At 48.8% G+C, this 22,485-nt stretch overlaps 1 protein-coding gene across 3 annotated transcripts in view; it reads left to right on the plus strand.

The window, feature by feature from the left end:
• The window catches only part of LOC119975701 (histone-lysine N-methyltransferase EHMT2-like), an 87,834-nt gene that overhangs the window by 59,751 nt on the left and 5,598 nt on the right, over positions 1-22,485 (plus strand). For all 3 annotated transcript variants that reach the window (XM_038815510.1, XM_038815512.1, XM_038815511.1), the window contains 9 exons: positions 1,675-1,797; positions 3,297-3,398; positions 4,625-4,729; positions 12,672-12,826; positions 15,090-15,257; positions 17,420-17,564; positions 18,563-18,640; positions 21,043-21,158; positions 22,117-22,203. In XM_038815510.1, the coding sequence (XP_038671438.1) occupies positions 1,675-1,797; positions 3,297-3,398; positions 4,625-4,729; positions 12,672-12,826; positions 15,090-15,257; positions 17,420-17,564; positions 18,563-18,640; positions 21,043-21,158; positions 22,117-22,203 (1,079 nt within the window). The remainder of the gene's footprint in view (positions 1-1,674; positions 1,798-3,296; positions 3,399-4,624; positions 4,730-12,671; positions 12,827-15,089; positions 15,258-17,419; positions 17,565-18,562; positions 18,641-21,042; positions 21,159-22,116; positions 22,204-22,485) is intronic.

Raw genomic sequence — 22,485 nt, forward strand, 5'->3', positions numbered from 1 at the left:
TTCCAAGAGTGGCCTAACTAAGGTTCTATACAGCTGCAACATGACCTGCCAATTTTTATACTCTATGCCCCAGCCAATGAAGGCAAGCATGCCGTGTGCCTTCTTGACTACCTTCTCCACCTGCGTTCTCACCTTCAGTGACCTGTGGACCTGTACACCCAGATCTCTGTACCTGTCAATACTCTCCTTTTTTATAAATTTAGAGTTTCCAATTCATTTTTTCCAATTAAGGGGCAATTTAGCGTGGCCAATCCACCTATCCTGCACATCTTTTGGGTTGCGGGGGTGAAAACCACACAAACACTGGGAGAACGTGCAAACTCCATACAAGACAGTGACCCAGAGCCGGGATCGATCCTGGGACCTCGGTGCCGCGAGGCAACCGTGCTAACCACTTGCGCCATCCTGCTGCCCACCTGTCAATACTCTTAAGGGTTCTGCTATTCACTGCCTATTTCCCACCCGTATTAGACCTTGTATATGCAATGTTCTCATGCCTTTCAATGGGTTTCCTGCTGCTGCTTGAAGTGCACACGGCTTAGCTGATTTTAATTTGAAACAAGCAAATTTAAATGTACAGTTGGATTCAGGCGAATACATGTGTACCGAAGAATGCAACAGGAGGAGGAGTAGACCAGAGAATCCCTCGAGGCTGCTCAGCCATTCATTGAGGTCATGGCTGGCATGAATATCCTGTTATTCTCTGAGAGACCAAAGATCTGTACTCCAGCCATAAGACTATTCAGTGATGGAGCATCCACAACCCACTGGATTGGAGAAATCTAACAACTCACAAACCTCCTCATCTCAGTCCTCTTGCGTTCCCTTCAAATGGATATCTTTACGGATTTGTGCATTTGTTCGAGTCATCTTTTTCCCAGAAATTAAATGCCGTGGATCTCCACCTCTGTCTGTCCCATGCTGTCCTTAGATATTCCATACAGCGTCAGCTCTACCCGTCCATTTTCTCCTCTGCTTCCCTTTCCTACGTTTTCCAACCAGTTTTTGATTGGTCTGGGAAGAGGCGATCGTGGAATGCTGCGGGTGCTGTGATTTGTGATTCCACTAGTTCAGACTTCAGTGTATAGTCGGTTTCGAGATTCCAGCATTCTGCAGTTTGATTGAGAAGCCGCCCTGTTCCCTTTTCAGCTGTGTTTTTGTTGACCTGCTTCAGCAATAGGAGAGAGTAGCCGGAAAACTTTGCAGGGGTCTCCTGCTGCCTTTCCTCTGGTGTTGACACACCTAGCACTGGCTGACATTAATCAAGCTATGCAGTTGGTTTTTAATCCAGTCTTTGTTAATTGCTGGAAGGCACAAATCCACAAACCGGCCTGGGGCATTGCTCACACAATATCATTCCTGCCGAGATGTTAATCGGCTCCTGTTAACTCCATAAGAGATGGCAAGTAGTTTTAGTATTGCTTTTGTGCTTTTGATGAGTCCTTAACTGGAAACGGTGCAATTCCGTTGTCTCTCTCTTAGTATCACCCACCAGAAATATAGCGAGTAACACAATTTACATCCTCGCTTATCTTTGGTTTGTATGTCCATTTTTAAGACCACAGGTCTTATTTAAGGGTTCAGTATGTTGGTACATGATTTGGCGTTTTCTGCAAGACAAAATTAATATTTTTTAAGTGCAGATATGTAACGTTGGCTTCTCTTTTCTGTCAGGCTGGTGCAACAGTTGACGTGTGCGACAAGCTCCAGAGGACGCCGCTGATGGAAGCCATCATGAACAACAATTATGACATTGTCACATTGCTGTCTAAGCATGGGGCATGTGTCTTCCACAAGGTGACTACGCACCAAGGGGAGTGGTGGGAGGATATATGAGGGAACTGGTGCGTCTTCCATAAGGTGACTGTCCACTAAGCCAAGGGTTGGAGGAAGAGGAGAAATTTTCAAGCAGTTTCTGTATTCATTTGTTTCAGTGCAAGTTCCCCTCCAAGCCAGATACATTAACTGCAGCGGTTCAAGAAAGCGACTCACCATTACCTTCTTGAGAGTAATTAGGATTGGGCAATAGTTGCCCTTGCCTCTGGCGCCCACATCCCGTCAAAGAATTGAAATAAATAGACCAAGTTGGATTGAAAGGTTTGGTCGACTTGACATCAGGTTAGGGCTTCATTCCACCTCCCACAAAACTCAGTGTTCAGCCTGTGGCCATTCGGCCTAACAGCCGTGTGCTGTAACTCCCACATTCCCACAATTTCCCTTCTCATTTGTTAATCCACTTGTTGCGAAGCCTTTGGATGAGCAACAGTGTTTTAAGTGATAGCAGTTGTCATAAGTATCTCCGGGGTTAAGGCTTGTGCATTGATGATAACCATCCCATTGTAGCTGTCAGGAACAGAACTGGATCATAGCCAGCTTATTCCACAGACGGAGGCCATTCAGCCCATCATGTGCAGTTTCATCCAGTGCCACTTTTCGTAGCCCTGCAAATATTTTCCCCTTCAATTGCTTATTCAATTCCCTCTGTTGTGCCTGTATTGGGCCAGCCTCCACCACGTTCACAGGCAGTGCGCTCCAGATCCTTAACCACTGGCTGGGTTAGGAAACACATTTCCGTTAGCTCTTTTCTCTCCCCACAGACACTGCCAGACCTGCTGAGATTTTGCAGCATTTTCGCTTTTGGTAACAAATTTCCCATGTCATCTATGGTTCTTTTGCCAATTACCTTCAATTGCTTTGGTTCTCGATCCTTCCACCTGTGAGAATGATTTTCCCCCAACCACTCTTTCCATGCCCCTCATGATTTTGAACATCTTCTATCAAATTTCCTCTCAATCTTCTCTTTTCCATGGAGAACAGTTCCAGCTTCGCCATTCTATCCACGTAAAAAGAACTGAAGTCCCTCATCTCTGGAACAATCCTCGTGTGTCTTTCCTGCACCCTCTGTAAAAGCCTCCACTTCTTTCCTGGAGGCCAGAGCTGGAAGTAATGTTCCAGTCGATCTCTGAATCGCAAACCAAGTGTCTGGAGATCACACGCTGAGCTAAAGAAATCCAGGCCGTTTCAACCAAATCGCTGGAACTGGTTGGGCGAACGGCCTCGGGAAAGCCTCGCGCCTCGTTCAAGTTGGCGCTTGCGATCATTGAGCAGAGCCTTCAAAGTGCAGTTTGCCCTGTAGCGTGGCAGATTGACCCGTGGGTGAGATTAGCCATGTCCGCTGGTCTGCTTGTATTTTGCCAGCACAGCAGCAACAATGGCCACACCCTGCAGATATTTTGATATCTGTAAAACACGTTGGAACATCCCTGAAGTGAGTTCTTCTCTTGTTTGTCTCTCAGGAATTAGATGCTTCCTCATGTTTGCATCATGCTGCTAAGAATGGGAGTGTCCAAATGGTGCAATTCCTGCTAGCTACTGGACAAGTGGACTTAAACACGCAGGTGAGCCAATATCTCCCGACAAAGGGGCTGCATGTTTTAGTCAAATGCAACACGTTTTGAGCTCAAGCAGCACCTCCCGCAACCTCTACCACCTGGAAGGACAATGCCAGCAGTAGATGCAAGGGAACGCCACCATCGTCAAGTTCCCCTCCAAGCCACACATGATCCTGACTTGGATTTACATCCACATTCCTTCACTGTCACTTGGACAAAAGCCTGGAACTCCCTCCCTGGGGGGAGGGGCCAATGTGGTCCATGCACCACATGGACCGCTGCGGTCAAGAAGGGGGCTGCCCACCTCCTTCTCAAGTGCACTTCGAGATGGGCAGCAAATGTTGACCCAGCCATTGGCACCATGTCCCATGAAAGAATGCACAAAATTAATTTTCGAGATGTAGCACAACTGTTTTCAAGATCTCAGCATTCACTAAAGCAGATGGGTTGAAATGTGTTGATTAGCAGTTATTTTTCTGTAAATGTGAGATCAAAGGGAACCGGCTTGGTAAACGAGCCAGAGTCCCCAGTGACATGTGCATGCACGCAGACACATCGAGTGTGACCAGAATCGGCTCAGTTCTCAATCGGACCTGTCCCTAGTTAGCCCTGTTGACTTGGATCAATGCATGTTGTTGAGCAACTAATGGCCCCTGCTGAATGCATTCAGAGGAGAGGAGGGTAGCGTTAGGCTCCTTTGCCATTAATTTTTAAGGGAAGAATGAAACGCTGTTGCTTGGGAAGGGGATAGAATATGGGCTCCTGCTGATGAGTTCATCGTAGAGGCTGATTTAGCACAGTGGGCTAAATAGCTGGCTTGCAATGTAGAACAATGCCAGCAGCGCGGGTTCAATTCCCGTACCGAATTCCGAATGTGGCGACTAGGGACTTTTCACAGTAACTTCATTGAAGCCTACTTGTGACAATAAGCGATTATTATTATCTGATTTGCCTCGAAAAGTGATTGAGTGTAAAAATCATCCCTCTTCTATAGTTAATATAGGAGAGAGTTTGTGGTTTGATTGAGCCCAATGCTTTACTTAATATAGGAGAGAATTGGTGATAAATTTGCCCAACTTGCTTGTTAAGTATAATTTTGTCTCACTTGTACACCCAGGAACTTACACCTCTGCAGATTTGAAAGTTCTGTATTTCAGTCCAATCCCCCTTCACGTGGTTTGGGTTTCTAACTCTGGTTACTTTGTGGTTTTATCTTGTGTCGCTCTGTGCAGGACAGCGGTGGTTGGACTCCAATTATTTGGGCAGCAGAACACAAACACATTGAAATTATTAAACTACTCCTGGGTCGAGGGGCCAATGTCACCTTGAAGGACAATGTGAGTAAACCTCTCGAGTGCTTGATATCTTAAGGGAGTGAGGGGTTTCTGCCAGGGGGTGTTCAACGTCAATATACCTCCGCACCTCGTTCTCATGAATCGTTATCAGAACCACCAGCTTTCTTTCTCTTTTTTGAAAGTATTTTTGTTCAGCAAATTTTCAACAATTTTACAATACAAAACATCCCCGCAAAATCCCCCAGCTCCCCCAAATCCCTCCCCTCTCCCTCAACGGTCAATGGTAACCAACTCCCCAAAATGCATGATGAACAAACCCCAACCATTGTAGCACCCATCGCTCCCCCCCCCCCCTCCCCACCCACCCCCTCAGAACAAACATCATCTTTTCCAGGGTCAGAAACTCCAGTAGGACCCCTCCCACACTGAGGCACAGTGTGGAGAAGCTGACCTCCACCCCAACAAGACACGCCTAAGAGCAGTCAGCGAGGCGAAGGAGAAAACATCTGCCCCCGCATCTGCCTGCAGCTCCGGCTGTTCCAACACCCCAGATATGGCTCCTCGAGGCTTTACGTCTACATGTAAAACCCCCAAAATGATATTGAACACCGGACTCCGAAACCTTTACAGCTTTGGGCAGGGCCATGGTTCACAGGGCCCCTCCCACATCGCTCACAGACATCCTCCACCCCTTCGAACAGCCGGCTCATCTGAGATTTTATAAGGTGTGCCCTGTACCTTCAGCTGTATCAGCCCAGCCTTGTGCGCAAAGTCAAGGCGTTTACCATCCGCAACACCTCACATCGCAGACCCTCCTCCAGCACTAGCCCCATCTCTTCTTCCCACTTCGCCATAACCCCTCCAAGGACACCCCGTCCTCCTCCAGAATCCTTCAGTAAATCGCCGGGATGGCCCCCCCACTGTCAGCACTGCCTCAAGCAAAAGGAGGCAGGCACTGTCGGGAAGATTGGAAACACCTTCCTGGAAAAGTCCTGTACCTGCACGTACCTTAAATGTTCACCCGTGCCAGCTTAAACTTCTCACCTAACTCCTCCAAACTCGTAAATCGACCTCCCAGGAACCTCATTCATCTCCTTAATCCCCTGCTCTTCCAATCCCTGCAACCTTTATCTATTCTCCCCGGCATGAATCCATGATTCCCCCTAATCGGCATTCCTATGACCCAGCCCCCAACCTAATATGCTGTCTAAATCTTCAACATGGCCACCACCACCGGACTACTTTGAGGCCATCGGGAGCAGCGCCGTTGTCAACATCCGCAACCCCCCCCCACCCCCCCCGCAAGATCCCGCCCCCATCCTCACACTCAAAGCCCCCCTCTCCCAGCCCCAGCCCTGCACCTTCTCTGCATTTGCTGCCCAATAATAATAATACAACAAATTCGGGAGGACTAGCCACCCCCCCTTCCCCCGCCTGCCGCCCCCTCTGCAGTATCACCCTCCTAATCCTGGCCACCTTCCCCACCCAAACAAGCAAGGAGATCAGCCTGTCCGCCACCCTGAACAAATGCCTTGCTCAAAAAGGCCGGCAGGCATTGAAACAAAAAGAGGAATTGTGGCAAAAACATTCGCTGCACAGCCTCCACCCAGCCCGCCACCGACAGGGAGATTATCCTACCTCAGCAAATCAGTCTTCACCCTCCCCACCAAACTAATGAAGTTAAACTTCTGAAGCCCTGCCCAATCCCAGACCACCCGCATCCCCAAATACCTAAAATGAGACGCCGCCAGACAGGATGGAAGCTCTCCCCCACTCCCAGAGAGGACATTACAAAATATTCACTTTGTCCTGAATTCAGTTTTGTACCCTGAAAATGTCCCTAATCTCTGGGGCAGCCCCATTATACTCCCCACCAAAGGGCTCGGCTGTGAAATCTACAGCAAGAAATCATCTGTATATAAGAACACCCCATGTTCCACCCCCACTTCCTGCCCCATTATCCCCTTCCACAATCCCGACCTCCTCTGCGCAATAGCCAGGGCTGTATAGCTACTGCAAACAAACGGGAGGACATGGGGCATCCCTGCCTCATCCCTCGGTGCAGTGCAAAATACCCTGACTTCATACTGTGCGTATGCATGCTCGCCATGAAGTTGCAGCCACACCACAACTTCGACCCAATCCCAAATTTCTCCAATACCACTATCAAATAAAAAGTCTTGCAACACCAGTTTAAAGTCCATCAGGCGTGTTTCGAATCACTAGCTTCCGGAGCACAGCTCCTTCATCACCTGAGGAAGGAGCTGTGCTCCAAAAGCTAGTGATTCGAAACAAACCTGTTGGACTTTAACTTGGTGTTTTCAGACTTCTTACTGTGCCCACCCCAGTCCAACACCGGCATCTCTCCATATCATGGCTACCATCAAATAACTCCTTCACCCGATCGAACGTCTTCTCCACATCTAAAGCCGCCACCACCTCCATTCCCCCTCCTCTGCCGGAGAAAGCACCATGTTCAGCAACCTCCTCACGAACCCTATCTGGTCCTCCCTAATCACCTTTGGGAGACACCCTTCTAACCTTAATGCCAAAGCTTTGCCTATATCTTGGCATCTACATTCAGCAGAGATACGGGCCGATACGACCCACACTCCACCGGATCCTTGTCCTTCTTTAACAACAGTGAGATGGAAGCCTGCCCCATTGTTTGCAGTATGACACCCCTACCCATCACGTCCTCAAACATTCCCACTATCAACGGCACCAGCTTGTCCTTAAAGCCTTTATAAAATTCACGGGAGACCCATCGGGCCCTGCTTGACCTCCCCTGTGCAACTAAGCCCCACATACTCCTCAAACACCGGCTCTGGTCCGCCAATAACCTCCCATCCATTCTCCCCCCGCGCCCCAGTCTCTGGGCCGCTTTCTTCTCCAAAACCATCCAGTGCAGAGTGTGATCCGAGATCACAATTGCGGAGTAGTCCGGCCTCTTGACGCCAGCCATAAGCGCCTTTCCCACCACTAAAAAGTCATCCCGAATACACCTTGTGCGCCGGGAGAAAAACAAATACTCTCCATCCCTTGGGTGTAAAAACCTCCACGGTTCCACTCTCCCATCTCCCTCATGAGCCCAGCTTTGCCCTCCCCGACAGGGTCAGCGAGCGCCGCTGGGACCTGTCCACCTTCTGTTCCAACACTATGTTCCAGTTCCCCACCCCCCTACTATCAGCTCATGGGTATCCAGATCCGGGATGGTGCCCAGCAACTCCTTCACAAACCCGCATCGTCCCAATTGGACCATATGCGTTCGCCAGCGCCACCCACCTCCCTCCAACGCACCCGGTATGACCACATCCCTGCCCTCCTGGTCAGCCACCACCTACTCCATCTGAAATCTCACCCTCTTGCTCACCAAAACCGCTATCCTCCGAGCCCTACTATCGAACCCCGAATGAAACACCTGACTCACCCAACCCTTCCTCCGCCTCAGCTGGTCCTTCACCCTCAGATGTATCTCATGCAGCACCACCACATCATCTTTTAACAAGTGCGTGAAAATTCTCGACCTCTTCACTGGTACCCCTAACCCCTTCACTATTCTGGCCTGAGATCTCTCACCGCCGCCCCTCCTATCTGTCATCAGCATAACCCCCAGGCCCCGTCCCTCTGGCGTTATCGTTCCCCCCCCCTCCCAGAATCCCCCCTCACTTCACTTCATTTTGCAAAACCTCTCCCAGTATTAATGCCCTCCTCCATCTTTCACACCTCCCAGGCCCACCGAAACCTGTTCACCCAGCTCCAATGACCACGGTCCCTCGCCCCACCACACTCCCGTTCACTAGCCAACCTTCGCTTGAGGGTTCATTGACCCCTGCCAGCCCCCCCCCCCCCCCCCCCCCCCCCCCCCAGCCCACCCCACACCATCCTCAGTAACCCGGCCCCACATACCCCAACAAACCCCCACCTCCCACATAATAAAGAACAATACAAACCGGGCCTGCAGAAAAAAGACAAAAACTCAAAACCCAAGACTAATGTAAACAAACATCTCCCCCCATTCAAGAGACAGAAATCAAAATCCCAATCAGAAAGAAAACGCTCCATAAGAGAAAACACCATCTGCACCAACCAAGTCCAAGTCCCAACTCTCACCTCAGTCCTTCTGTCTTTTTAAAAAATAAATTTCGAGTACCCAATTATTATTTTTTTCCAATTAAGGGGCAATTCAGCGTGGCCAATCCACCTAACCTGCACATCATTGGGTTGTGGGGGTGAAGCCCACGCAGACACGGGGAGAATGTGCAAACTCCTCACGGACAGTGACCCAGAACTGGGATTCAAACCTGGGACCTCAGCGCCGCAGTCCCAGTGTTAACCACTGCGCCACTGTGCTGCCCTGTCCTTCAGTCTCCGCTGCCTTCACCGTGTCGAAATAAAAATCCCTCGAGTTGTGAGTCACTCTCAACTTTGCAGGGGAGAGGGCAGCACAGTGGCGCAGCGGTTAGCACTGCAGTCTCACAGCACCACGGTCCCAGGTTCGATCCCAGCTCTGGGTCACTGTCCGTGTGGAGTTTGCACCTTCTCCCCGTGTCTGCGTGGGTTTCGCCCCCACAACCCAAAGATGTGCAGGTAGGTGGATTGGCCACGCTAAATTGCCCCTTAATTGGAAAAAATTAATTGGGTACTCTAAATTTAAAAAAGAAAACTTTGCAGGGCAGGCCACTCCAAATCTCACTCCGCTGCTATACAATGCCTCCTTCACATGTCCAAAGGCTGCCCGCCTTCTCTCCAGCTCCGATGACAGGTCTTGATATATTTGTGTACCAGTGTCTTCCCACTTCACCTCTCGTCTGTGCTTCACCCGGCTCAAGGCCTTCCCCTTCACGTGGAACTTGAAAGCAGATTATAACCGCCCTTGGTGGCTCATTTGCTTTATGCTTCGGCCTGAGTGATCGATGTGCCCTGTCCAACTCGTAGCGGGAGGGTACTTCCCCCTCCCCCATAAACTCCACAAATTTCTTTGCGAAGTACTGTGTTGGCTTTGGGCCCTCCACCCCCTCAGACAAGCCCACGATTTGCAGATTTTGCTCCTTGACCTGTTCTCCAGGCCCTCCACCTTTGTTGGCCTCCGCCACCCTCCGAGGCGCCTCACCCAACGAAGTGAACTTGTCGCTATGTTGCGACACTGCCTCCTCCTCCACCCCCTTCAACCTCTCTCTCCTTGCTCCCGCACCTCGACCGATGTCTTTGTCACTACTGCATTTACCGGGGCACTCGCCTCCTCCACCCACTCTTTCATCGCAATCGCCATCTCCCTCCGAAGCACCTCTATGCTTGGCAACAGCGTTTCAAACTCCATCGACATGTCCTCGCTCAGAGTCTCCACCGCGAGGGCAGCAGCCCCACCCGTCAACCCAGCCTTCGCCATCTTTCTTCCTCCAGGACTTGCAGCCTTGCTCGACGGCAGACTTACCCTTGCCCTCTTTCCAACACCCTTCTTCTTGGCCTTCGCCATTTCACGTCTTCCTACTGACTTCCCACACCGTCATTCACAAACTACCCCCGAAATAGGGCAAAAAAGTCCAAAATCCAGAGACTCTAACAGGAGCTACCTAAAGTGCACCCTCCGCCTACATGCCACCACCAGAAGTCCCCAACAGCTTTCTTTCTCTGGACCGTCTTTGTAACTCTAAGACCAGGTGAATCTGCTCCAAGTAGCAAGGTGCATCCTCTGGCCTGTTTTCTATAGCAATGCCTTGCAGCCCACTGGACCAGAGGCCAAGAATGGACAAGGTTCAAGCCATTGTCTCTATGCAAGGCAGAGCCACGGATTACTCTTCCCAATCTTCACCCTGTTTTCCAAAGAGGAATGATCGTCCCCAACTTCTCTCAATTACCCCGTTAGAAGCATGAGGGGACCCCATTCCTCCCCTTTTATGTACTGGACTAGCTGGGTCTTCTTGGGCCAGCGATAGGGGTAAATTGCTCTAAGAGCATTCCAGAGCCTTGTGAGGCCATGGACCGAGTCATCAAAATAAAGCCACAACACTGATAATAGTTGAGGTCAAGTGAAGGGTGGGTAACAACATCCGACAACGCTCTCCTTTCTGATTCTGGCCTCTGGTCCAGTGGGCTGCAAGGCATTGCTATAGAAAACAGGCCAGAGGATGCACGTTGCTACCTGGAGCAGATTCACCTGGTCTTGCGGGTTACAAAGAGGGTCCAGAGAAAGAAAGCTGTTGGGGACTTCCGGTGGCGGCATGTAGGCGGAGGGTGCACGTTAGGTAGCTCCTTTTAGAGTCCCTGGTTTTTGGACTTTTATGCCCGATTTTGGGTAGTTTGTGAGCTCGGTTTCACTTGAATCTTCCTGTCAGCGAAGCAGAGGGAATCAAGTGCGATGTGGCTTTACAGGTAGCTCTGACCTTACTCCGCCTTGAGGTCCACAGTGAGTGCGTTAGGGTGGGTATAAAGTTGGCATTCCGCCCCATCTCCCAGGGCTTGCGCAGCAGTCAGTCTGCAGCCTGTTGTTCTCTCTTCCCCCCTCCCCCGCCAACACCAGTGCACAAACACACACAAGTCTCTGAACTCAGCTGCACTGATGGCAGTGGGGAGACATCTCCTGAATCGGAGGAATTCGATATCGGTTAAAAGGTACAATCCATAACCCTGTCCTGGATCCCCCTCTCTGTCTGAGAGTGTCAGCAGTGTACATCAGGCAACACATCTCTACACTCAACTGCTGACCAAATATATGTAAGTAGAGCACGCACGGTGTACCCGTGTGGTGCGAAAGCTCCGAGATGTCCTTATTTAACGCCTTTTCGTGTGAACACTGTTTTAGTTAATGACTTCAAAGTATGTTTCATGAAACCACATCTATCTGCAATATAATTTTTGAAAAGTTGGGACTCTGCCTCTCCCCTTCTACAGTAGGTGTTTGTGTGGTGAAGTTTCTCTGTAACCCACGGCTAATCTGTGAGGAGATTCACTCCGTTGATTCCATCGGTGGCGGTGAATCGCGGAGGCCCCGTAGAATAAATATGCCAATGGTGCTTTAACGGCGCGTGGCGGGCGACACATTTACGTCATTTTCGGGGTGCCAGAGGATCTCGATTTGGTGTCAAACTGAAGCCTACTGCGATTTTGGCTTCGGAGCGTACCGCGATTTTGGCTTCGGAGCATACCGCGATTTTGGCTTCGGAGGCTATTCTCCGCCCAATCGTGTTTTGCGATTTCGGAGTCGGCTGACGGTGAATCCCGCCCGTCTTTCTCTCTTTGTCATATGAAGAGATTGAACAGTTTAGGCCTATACTCTCGAGTTTGTAAGAAGGAGGAGAGATCAACTTGAGTGCACAAGATGAAAAAAGGTATGGATTAAGTAGATGTGGAGTGGATGCTTCCTCTTGTGGGACATTCTAGAATGAGAGGTCAAGGGCAGCACGGTGGCGCAGTGGGTTAGCCCTGCAGCCTCACGGCGCCGAGGTCCCAGGTTCGATCCCGACTCTAGGTCCCTGTCCGTGTGGAGTTTGCATATTCTCCCCGTGTTTGCATGGGTTTCACCCCCACAACCCAAAGATGTGCAGGGTAGGTGGATTGGCCACACTAAATTGCCCCTTAATTGGAAAAAAATTAATTGGGTACACTAATTTTTTTTTTAAATAGGTGAGAGGTCACTTTCTCAGGATAAGAGGTAGCAAATTTAAAATTCCCTAAGGGTTGTGAATCTGGAATTCACTACTCAGAGTGCGGTGGATGCTGGGACAGTGAGTAAATTTTAGGAGGAGTGAGACCGATTTTTAATTAGTAATGAGTTGAAGGGTTGGGAACGGGCAGGACGGAGGAGTTAAGGCCGGATGAGATCAGCCATGATCGAATGGCGGAACAGGTTCGATGGGCCAAATGGGCTAATTCTGCACCTATATGTTATGAATTTATATAAACTCCTTCAAACAACTCTTCTCCTTTCTGTCTGCCTGAGTCTGACCTTTGCCCTATGTGCATGTATTGCCCCTTCCCTGGATAGGAGGAAAACATCTGTTTACACTGGGCGGCCTTCGCTGGCTCCTCCGACATCGCTGAAGTACTTCTTAACGCCAGGTGTGATCTACACGCGGTGAATATGCATGGAGACACCCCACTGCATATTGCAGCTCGAGAAAACTTCTACGACTGTGTCATGTACGTATGCAGCTGCTTTGAAATGTATGTTTGTTCTTGAGACGTGACTGTGTTTTGCGCTCGTTGCCTCTCCCTAATCCTGCAGCAATTCCGGACTTGACAGCTCCTGGACTCCAAAGCAGTCCTGGCCAGCCTCCAGCATCCAAAACTTTGCTGACGTGCCTTTACTTGTACCCAACCTAACAGCACAGTGGGTGTACCACAGGCACTGCTGCGGTTCAAGAAAGCAGCTCACCACCGCCTTCTATAGGGCAACCCGGGGGATGGGTAATAAATGCTGGTCTAGCCAGCGACGCCCAAATCCATAAATGAATTTTAAAATGTCCCATTCGCTCATCAACCCCGTGGTCACTGACCTGCGTTTGCTCCTAGTTTAGCAACACCTCGATTTTAAAATTCTCACCCTTCTTTTGGCTGCCTCTGCCCCAGCCCTGGACCCCTCTGAGACATCTGCACTCATCTCATTGTGGCCTCTTGGGCGTCGCTGATTTTACAGGGTCCACCGTTAGTGACTGCTTTCAGCTGCCTGGGCCCAAGCTCTGGAACTCCTCCGCCTCTCTTCCTCTCTCTCCCCCTTAAAAACCTACTTCTTTGACCAAGCTTCAGCTCAGTTTAGCCGACAGTTTCACAAACTGAAGTAGAAAATGCTGGAAAAACTCAGCAGGTCATACCTCACCTGTGGAGAGAGAGAAACCGAGGTGATGTTTCGAGTCTAATATGACTCTTCTTCAGAGCTCACCCTATCTCAAACCGACTTTCCCTCTGGTTCAGTGTCAAGGTTTATTTTGAAGGTGCTGGGTCAGGAGCCTTGACGTTGGCATACGAGTGAATGATTAAGGTATTGATTGACGGTGCCAATCAAGCAGCCACGTCCAGTCTCTTTTATGCTAGAGAGGATTTTTTTTTTTGTATACTTGTTCAGGATCCTAAAATGACTGGAGGCACAATTGGGATAAGGTTAATTAATTAAGAGTCATAAACTGCACTGCTTGCCTTTGGCATTTTGCCACTAGAGGTCATTGTAACTCACCTATAGAAATATTAGGCGTATTAGCCCAGGTGAGAAGATGGCAGACTGCATTTGGCATGTTGGTGCATTCCCGCCAAAACAGAACTCAATTGGACCGGCCGTATAAATACTGTGGCTATAAGTGTAGGGCCAGGCTAGGAATTATTTGGCGATTAACTCGCCTCCAGATTCCCCAAAGCCTGTCTACCATGTACATAGCACAAGTCAGGAGTGCGATGGAAGGGCAGCACGGTGGCGCGCTGGTTAGCCCTGCTGCCTCATGGTGCTGAGGTTCCAGGTTCGATCCCAGCTCTGGGTCACGTCCGTGTGGAGTTGCACATTCTCTCTGTGTTTGCGTGGGTTTTGCCCCCACAACCCAAAGATGTGCAGGCTATGTGGATTGGCCACACTAAATTTACCCCTTAATTGGAAAAAATGAATTGGGTACTCTAAATTTATTTTTTTTAAAAGGGAGTGTGATGGAATACTCCCCACTTGCCTGGATGTGTGCAGCTCACACAACACTCGAGAAGCTCGACACCATCCAGGACAAAGCAGCCCCACTTGATGGTGCCCCCATCTGCAAACTTTCACTCCATCCACCACCAACGCACAGTAGCAGCAGTGTGTGCCAGCTACAAGATGCACCGCCGTAACTCATCCTGAGGCAGCACCTTGAAACCCCATAGCCACTGTCATCCAGAAGGTCAGGAGCAGCAGATACCTGGGAACACCTCCACCTGGAGGTTCCCCTCCAAGTCGCTCACCATCCTGACTTGGAAATATATCGGTCGTTCCTTCACCGTCGCTGGGTCAAACTCCTGGGTTGCTGCCAGGGATCAGTGGAAAACTGGAACTCTCTTGTCCAAAACTGTTGAAATTTTTGATATTTTAAAAAATAATCTTTAGTGACACAAGTAGGCTTGCACTAACACTGCAACAAAATTACTATGAAAATCCCCTAGTTGCCACGTTCCGGCACCTGTATGGATACCCTGAGGGAGAATTCAGAATGTCGAATTCACCTTGCAGTTCCTCCCTCGGGACTTGTGGGAGCACCCAGAGGAAACCCACCCAGACACGGGGAGAGTGTGCAGACTCCGCACGGGCAGTGACCCCCCCCCCCCAAAAGCAGGAATCAATCCTGGGACCCTGGCGAGGTGCAGCAACGGTGCTAACCACTGTGCTACTGTGCCGCCCACTTGGGCCAGTAGGGAATGAGGGACGCGCGCTGACTGAGTTCTCGTGTTGCAGATTGTTCCTGTCCCGCGGAGCGGACATCGAGCTGAAGAACCGTGAGGGAGACAGCCCACTGGACTGCTGCGTCATGAACTCTCAGGTCTGGTTCGCCCTGCAGCTCAACAAGAAGCTGAAGCAAGGAGTCCTGAACCGAGCGGTTCGAACAGAGAAGATCGTCAGCAGGTGAGAGCATCTCTGTGCCAAAGCTTCAGGTCTTGGATTCCAGCAAGGAAGGAACAATGTCCTTTCCCCCCACCGTTTGGCTCCCTTCATATGTAACAATCTATTGATCTCTGTCTTAACAATCCCGGTGCTCAGTTTAGGTTCCACCAGGGATAATTTTGGAGGCAAGAAAGAAAAAACAATGATTTATATCCCACTCACAATACATCTGAAACTGCTTGCCAGTCGGTGAAGCACTTTTTGTAATGTAGTGCAGGAAACGCAGTAATTAATTTGTGCACATCAAGCTCCAACTAACAGCGATTGGTAGTGACCAGGGTATTTGTTTTAGACATTGGCTGGGAGCTAAATATAGGGGATAATGCCCCTGCTCTTCTTCAAAGCAGTGCCATGGGATCTTTTACTCCCGCCTGAGAGGACAGAAACGGCCCGGGCTTAATGCCCCATCCGAAAGACAACACAGCACTCCCTCGGTACTGCACCAGGAGTATCGAAGTGCGGTTTTGAGTTGGAATCTAGCTGACTTGAAGCCACAGTCTTCTGCCTGGGAGGCGAAAGTTGTAGAAGTGAGCCACCAGCCAGCCAGTGCTCATGGTATTATCATTCCTGGCAGCAGCTATCTGCACGGTTGCTTTGTGTGACTTACCTTCCTGCATTTCCAGGCACCACACCCAGAGGAGCTGGATTGAAGCTGCCCAAGCCGGTTTCAGAATTCATCTCATTGTGAGCAGCGACCGAGCACAGGGCAGAGCAGGCCTCAAACAAATGTTAACCCCGCTCCACCCACCCCGCCACCTACCCTCCCCTCTCAGCACTCTTCCCATTGAAGCTGTGGTTAGACCATCCATTGTCTTGGGCACAAATATTGACACATTAATTAGCAAACACAGGAACTTAAAATCAAAGTCAGCGCAGCGAGCCATGGCAGATGGATTTCAGCACAACAGATTGGAGTATTATTTAAATGGTGAAAAGCTGGGCCCAGCAGAGGCACAGCGAGTTTGAGCAGGGGTTTATGTTTACAGAACCCGCTGATACTATCGGGTACAATATAAACTCAAAAGGCTAAACAAATGTCAGGCTTAATAAGCAGAGTGTTGGAGCAGGAAGAGGAGGTGGTTTACTTCAGCTGTGCGAAATGCTGTTTAGCCACATCAGGAACACAATGTAAAATTCTGGGCACTACACCTGTAGAAAGGACATATTGACCTTGGTAAGAGAGATGCTCAGATTCACCAGAGCCGCAAGGGTTAGATTAAAAGGAGAGATTACATAAACTGGATTGGTATTTCCCTGCACATATACATGATTATTAGGAGTGATTTTGTAGAATAAGAAAATCCTCCAGCCAGCAGGAAGTCATTCCGCATTACCTGTCCCTATTTCTTCTTCCTTCCCCACTTCTCCCTCCCTCCCATCCCCCTATCCCTCTCCCCCTCCCTGGGTCCCTCTCCCTCGCCTTTCACTGTCCCTCCACCCCCTCACCCTATCCCTCTCCACCCCTCCCTGACTTTCTTTACCCCTGCCCAGCCCCTCTTTCCCCGTGCCATCCCTCTTTCCCCATCCCGTCCCTCTTTCCTCTCTGTCCTGTCCCTCTTTCCCCCTCTCCCGTCTCTCTTTAACCCCCCCCCCTCCCCGTACCATCCTACCTTCCCCTTCCCCCCCCCCCATACTGTCCCTCATCCCTGTCCTGTCCCTCTTTCCCCTCCCACTCCTGTACCACCCCGCTTCACCCTCCCCCATACCATCCACCTTTCCACCTCCCCCCGTACTATCCCTCTTTCACCCCAGTACCGTCCCTGTTTCATCCCGTACCGTCCATCTTTTCTCCCCCCCCCCCCCCCCCCCCCCCCCCCCCCCCACATACCGCCCCTCTTTTTGTCAGCAGTGCAGTAAGAAACATGTTCTTTCCCATAGAATATTTGATGACCCCAAGACATTCCCAATCTGGTGAAGTACTCCTTCTTTTGAAATGCAGTAACTATTCTGATGTAGTTAACACAACATCCAATTTGCTCCCACAAACAGCGGTGTGTTAAAAACCAGATGGAAGGGGTACAGTATTGGTTTGCAAAGGGAGGGACACACACAATTTGTCCAAGTTTCTGTTTATGCCAAGAGGGAGCGAGGCTGACTATATCTTGGGTCACTCTGTTTCTCAGGGACATTGCCAGAGGCTACGAAAACGTCCCAATACCGTGTGTGAATGCAGTGGATGCGGAAACCTCCCCAGAGGATTACAAATACATCTCCGAGAACTGTGAGACATCCACGATGAGCATCGACAGAAACATCACACACCTCCAGGTACTTGCACTCGTCAAACCTTGGGAGGGGTCCTTCATCTCAAACTCCCCACCCTCCATAAACCTCAGCTCGTCCAGAACTGCTGTCCAGATCCTAACTCGCGGTAAATCCCTTTCAACCATGACCTACATGGTCACTGACTCCTTCAAATCCCTCCATGTCTTCACCACTACCACATAACTCTCACGACTCGCCAAGATATCTGCGCCCCTCGTATTTTGGCCTCCTCCTCCTCGATTCATCATTTCCGTCATTGGTGGCCTTGCCTTCAGCTGTTCTGGCCCAAATGTCTGGAATTCGCTCCCTAAATCACTCCTCTCTACCTCTCCTCCTTCAAGAAGATTCTTAATAATTCTCTGACTGAACTTTTGGTGACCTGACTGCTATTGCCACCTGTGACTTGGTGTCAAATCTGCACTCTGGTAAAGGGCTCTGATACGTTTGCCTACATTGAAGGCGTCGTTGATGGTTCAGGAAGTCAGTGGGCAAAGATGTTATGCTGTTGATTATGGAAGATGCTATTGTTCGCTCTGCTTCTCTTGTCTTGTGTGACTCAAACTCCCTGCATGGGAAAGAATCCTCCTCTTCTCCCCCTGTTTGTTTTGCCAATCATCTGAAATCTGTTCCCTCTGCTTAACAGCCCTACTGTCACTGCAAACAATTTCCTCCTATTTACCCTGTCAAAACCTCGGATGATTTGGAACATTTCTATCAAATCGCCTCTTAATCTTCCCTGCTCCAAGGAGACAGTGTCAGCCTCTGCAGTCTATCCAGGCGCTGCAATCTATCCAGGCTAAGAGTTGAGTGATGTTTCCGATGTTGTAACTGTTTTTTCGGATTGATGAAATGTGAACCGATCTCCTCTTCCTGCCCCTCGCCTTCTGTGTATTTGCAGTGTTTTCAGTTTTGGTTTCAGATTTCGACCTTCCTCGCCTGTGTGGCATCAAAGCTTGCAGGTTTTTACTGTTCCTTTCACCCGTGCTGTGGTTCCTTTGCAGCACTGTACCTGCTTGGACGACTGTTCCTCCAGTAACTGCCTTTGCGGACAACTCAGTATTCGCTGCTGGTATGACAAGGTAAGGGTTCTCTGCCCGGCACGCTTCTCTAAATTCACACATTCACCTTTGTAAAAGGCTGACACAAGACTTGGGAATGGTCGTGAGAAGGACAGGGGATAGACTCCAAGAGAACAAAGACAAGATGATAGACTAGGCAGATGAAACTTAATGCAGAGAATTGTGAACTGATACATTTCAGTAGAAAAAAAAACGGGGAGTATAGAATAAAGGGAACAATTCTAAAGGGGGGGGGCAGGGGCAGAGGGGCGGGTAGCTACATGTGCACAAATTGTTAAAGATTGCAGGGCAGGTTGAGAAGTGGTTGAAAGCATATATGGCATTCAAGAATTAGGAGCAGAAGTAAACCATTCGTCCCCTTGAGCCTGCTCAACCATTCAATAAAGTCTTGGTTGATATGACTGTTGCCTCAACTCCACTTTGTGGTCTGCCCACCCCACAATCCTGGAGTCCCTTCACGATCAAGGATCTAATTCAGCCTTCAGTAAATTCAATGACCCAGACTCCACGGCTTACTGGGGGATGAACTGTACAGATTAACACCCCTCGGAGAGAGAACAATTCTCCTCATCTCAGTCTTAACTGGAAGATCTTATAGTTTTTAGACTGTGTCCCTCAAGTTCTGGATTTTCCCCACGAGGGAAAATAGCCTCTCGGCACGCACCCTGTCAAGTTCACTCAGGGTCTTATATGTTTCACTAAGATCACATGAAGGGAAATTTGAAAAGTTAAAGAGAAAGGACAAGAGGGTAGGGCACAGTCGTGATATGGGTAATGAAGACCAGAGTGTGACAAGAAATGACTGAACTGCAAACATGGGAGTGCACCGACAAATACGGTCAGAGCATGGGAAAATGATAAAAAAAGAGAGAAATAAACGTTTTTATTTGAATGCACACAATATTCATAACAAGATGGATGAATTGATAGCACAAAAGAAACAAATGAATATGCTATGATAACCATTACAGATACATGTACCTGAATATTCAAGTGGGTTCAGTTTTTCAAAAGGACAGAAAAAAGACAAAAGGATGTGGGGTAGCTCTGTTAATAAAGGAAGAGTTCAGTACAATGGTGAGAAATGATCTTGGTTCAGTGGATCAAGATGAGTGTATATAAGAAATAAATAAATCATTGGTGGGAGTAGTTTATAGCCCCCATCTCCGATACTAGATACCCTGTTGGATAGGAGTATAAACAAATCAATAGCCATATAAGAAAAATACTGAAAATAATTGGGGTTGATTTTAATATTTATGTAGATTGGACAAATGTAGCTTGGAGGATAAGCTCACAGAATGTATTATGGGCGCTTCCTTGGAACAATATGTTTTGGAAACAACCAGGACCCAGGCTATTTCAAACCTGCTTAAGTGTAATGAGATCAGTTTAAGGACTTGATAGCAAAGGATCCATTAGATAAGAGCGATCATATTTTTCACATTCAGTTTGAGCATGAGATATGTGGGTCTGAAACTTGTGTCTCAATTTAAATAAGGATAATTCCTATGGGTATGAAGAGAGTTGGCTAAAGTGGACTCGGTGTATATGTTAAACGCCAACACAGTGCAGAAGCAGTAGTAGACATTTAATAAGATATTTCATGATATATTCCATTGAGAACGCAAAGCTCCACAAGAAGGATTCATCATTTATGACGAACGAAAGAAGTTCAGGATGGTATTAAATTGTTAGAAAAGACACACACTGCTGCAAAGATTACTGGCAGACAAAAAGATTGTGAAAGCTTTGGAAACCAGCAAAGGATGACTTAAAAAAATAAATAAAGATGGTAAAATTGGAGTTAGAGAAGAACTCCCAAAAATAAAAAAGGGCTGTAAAAACAGGCTGCAAGTATATAAAAAGGAAAAGAGTAACAACTGTAAGCGATGGTCCCTTAGAGCGTGAGACTGGAGAATTAATAGTGGGAAACAAGAAAATGGCAGAGACTTTGAGGAAGTATTTTGTAGCTGTCTTCATTGTGGAAGACACAAAAAGCATCCAACAAATGGGAGAAAATCACGAAGGAAATGGGGGGAGGAACTTAAAACGACGATGACCACGAGAGAGAAAGTACCAGGAAAACCAAAATGACTAAAGGCTGACAAGACAAAGTCAGTCGTGGCTTTCAGAAGGGAATTGGATAAGAACCCAAAGGGAACAAAATGCTGGGCTACAGGGAAAGGGCAGGGGGTGGGACCAGCTTAATAGCAGAGAGCTGACAGGGCTCGACAGGCTGAATGACTTCTTTGTTCTGTAACCGTTCTGTGGCAGTGCATTCTGACCCACAGACAGGTGTCAGTGCGGTGGTCATGGTACAGAGCCACGGTGTGAAATCACGATGCGGTCAGACTCGAGTGGACCCCGGTGTTAATCATTTCCCCCTTTTTGTGGGGCAGGATGGGCGACTTTTGCAAGAATTCAACAAGATTGAGCCACCTCTGATCTTCGAGTGCAATCAGGCCTGTTCCTGTTGGAGGTCGTGCAAGAACCGTGTGGTACAAAGTGGAATCAAGTAAGAGCTGGTTGCTACAAGGTTGGATTAAGCCGTCTCCCTCTATACTCGTCGCTCCTTTGAGTCCTATTGTCTCTCACTGATGCGGTGACCTATTGAATGTAATGGAGAGGGTGGTGGTGGTGGTAGAGGACCCTTCCAGCATTTCTGAAATCCGATCAAGAACGATCACTTTTCCCTTTTTTTTTCATTCCCCTGCAGTATTTCCCACACTTTTTTCCAATACACCCTTTTGGAGAATCCTTGCCATCCCATTCTTTTCTCCCCGTGGCTTTCGTGTGCGTCTGTCCCCTCCTATAAGTGCTGTTCAGACCTGTCCATACTGAATTGGAGTCTTCAGCATTGAACGCGCGTCAGATAAAAGCAAATCTGAAACAAAAACAGAAAATGCTGGACAAGCTCAGCAGGTCCGACCACATCTATGCAGAGAGCACAGAGCTAACATTTCGAGTCGGGATGACTGATCCAGACTCGAAATGCTAGCTGCATTCTCTCTCCAGAGATGCTGTCAGACCTACTGAGATTGTCCGGTATTTTCTGTTTTTGATCCGCAGGTCAATGGACTGAGGAAATGAAAGGAGAGGAGGGAGGAAGCCAGGCTTGACCCTCCACACAGCCTCCCTCACACTACTCTGTTTTGCAAAATGCACGTTCGCAGAGGTTGCTTGAGGGGATCAGCCTCAGCAACAATGCCCTCCACAGTCGAGCAGCCGAGCGACACTCCCCGTTGCAGTTCCTGCATGAGGGGTACCAAGATTTGCCTCTGCTGAGTGTGCCCTGGTGAGAATTCAGGAGGAGAGTGCTGGAGGGATTGGGGCAGAAACTTTGACTTGATACTCGGCCGAACCTGGAGCATTACTAAAGAACCATTTCAGTGTCCTCCTGCAAGATACAGAGGGGGATTTGTGATGATTTTAAAGGATCTCTGATTTGTGATTCTTTCTGTTTTGTCGCGAAGAGTTCGCCTACAGCTCTATCGGACGGAGAAGATGGGCTGGGGAGTGCGAGCGCTGCAGGACATTCCTCAAGGAACCTTCATCTGTGAGTAAGTATAGTACACAGGAATGTTCAATGGCATGAATTCAGACCATCGAACCATTTTTTTACAACTTAGCTAGCCTGTGGTTGAAGATTCCCACCCAGCAGAGAGTTGGCGCTAAAGATCCGAAAGGTTTGCTGAGATTTAAGTGGATATTTGAGCAGAAGGCACCCCTGTTCTCATCGGGTAAATGAGGCCAGAATAAGTTGCGTTCTTTCACTGATTTGGAGTTTAGCTCAAATGTTTTGAATTGAAATGATTCAGTGTGCTGCTGCTGCTAGTTCTGCT

Source organism: Scyliorhinus canicula, chromosome 13 (genome assembly GCF_902713615.1).
Source record: "Scyliorhinus canicula chromosome 13, sScyCan1.1, whole genome shotgun sequence".
In the NCBI taxonomy this organism is placed as follows: domain Eukaryota; kingdom Metazoa; phylum Chordata; class Chondrichthyes; order Carcharhiniformes; family Scyliorhinidae; genus Scyliorhinus; species Scyliorhinus canicula.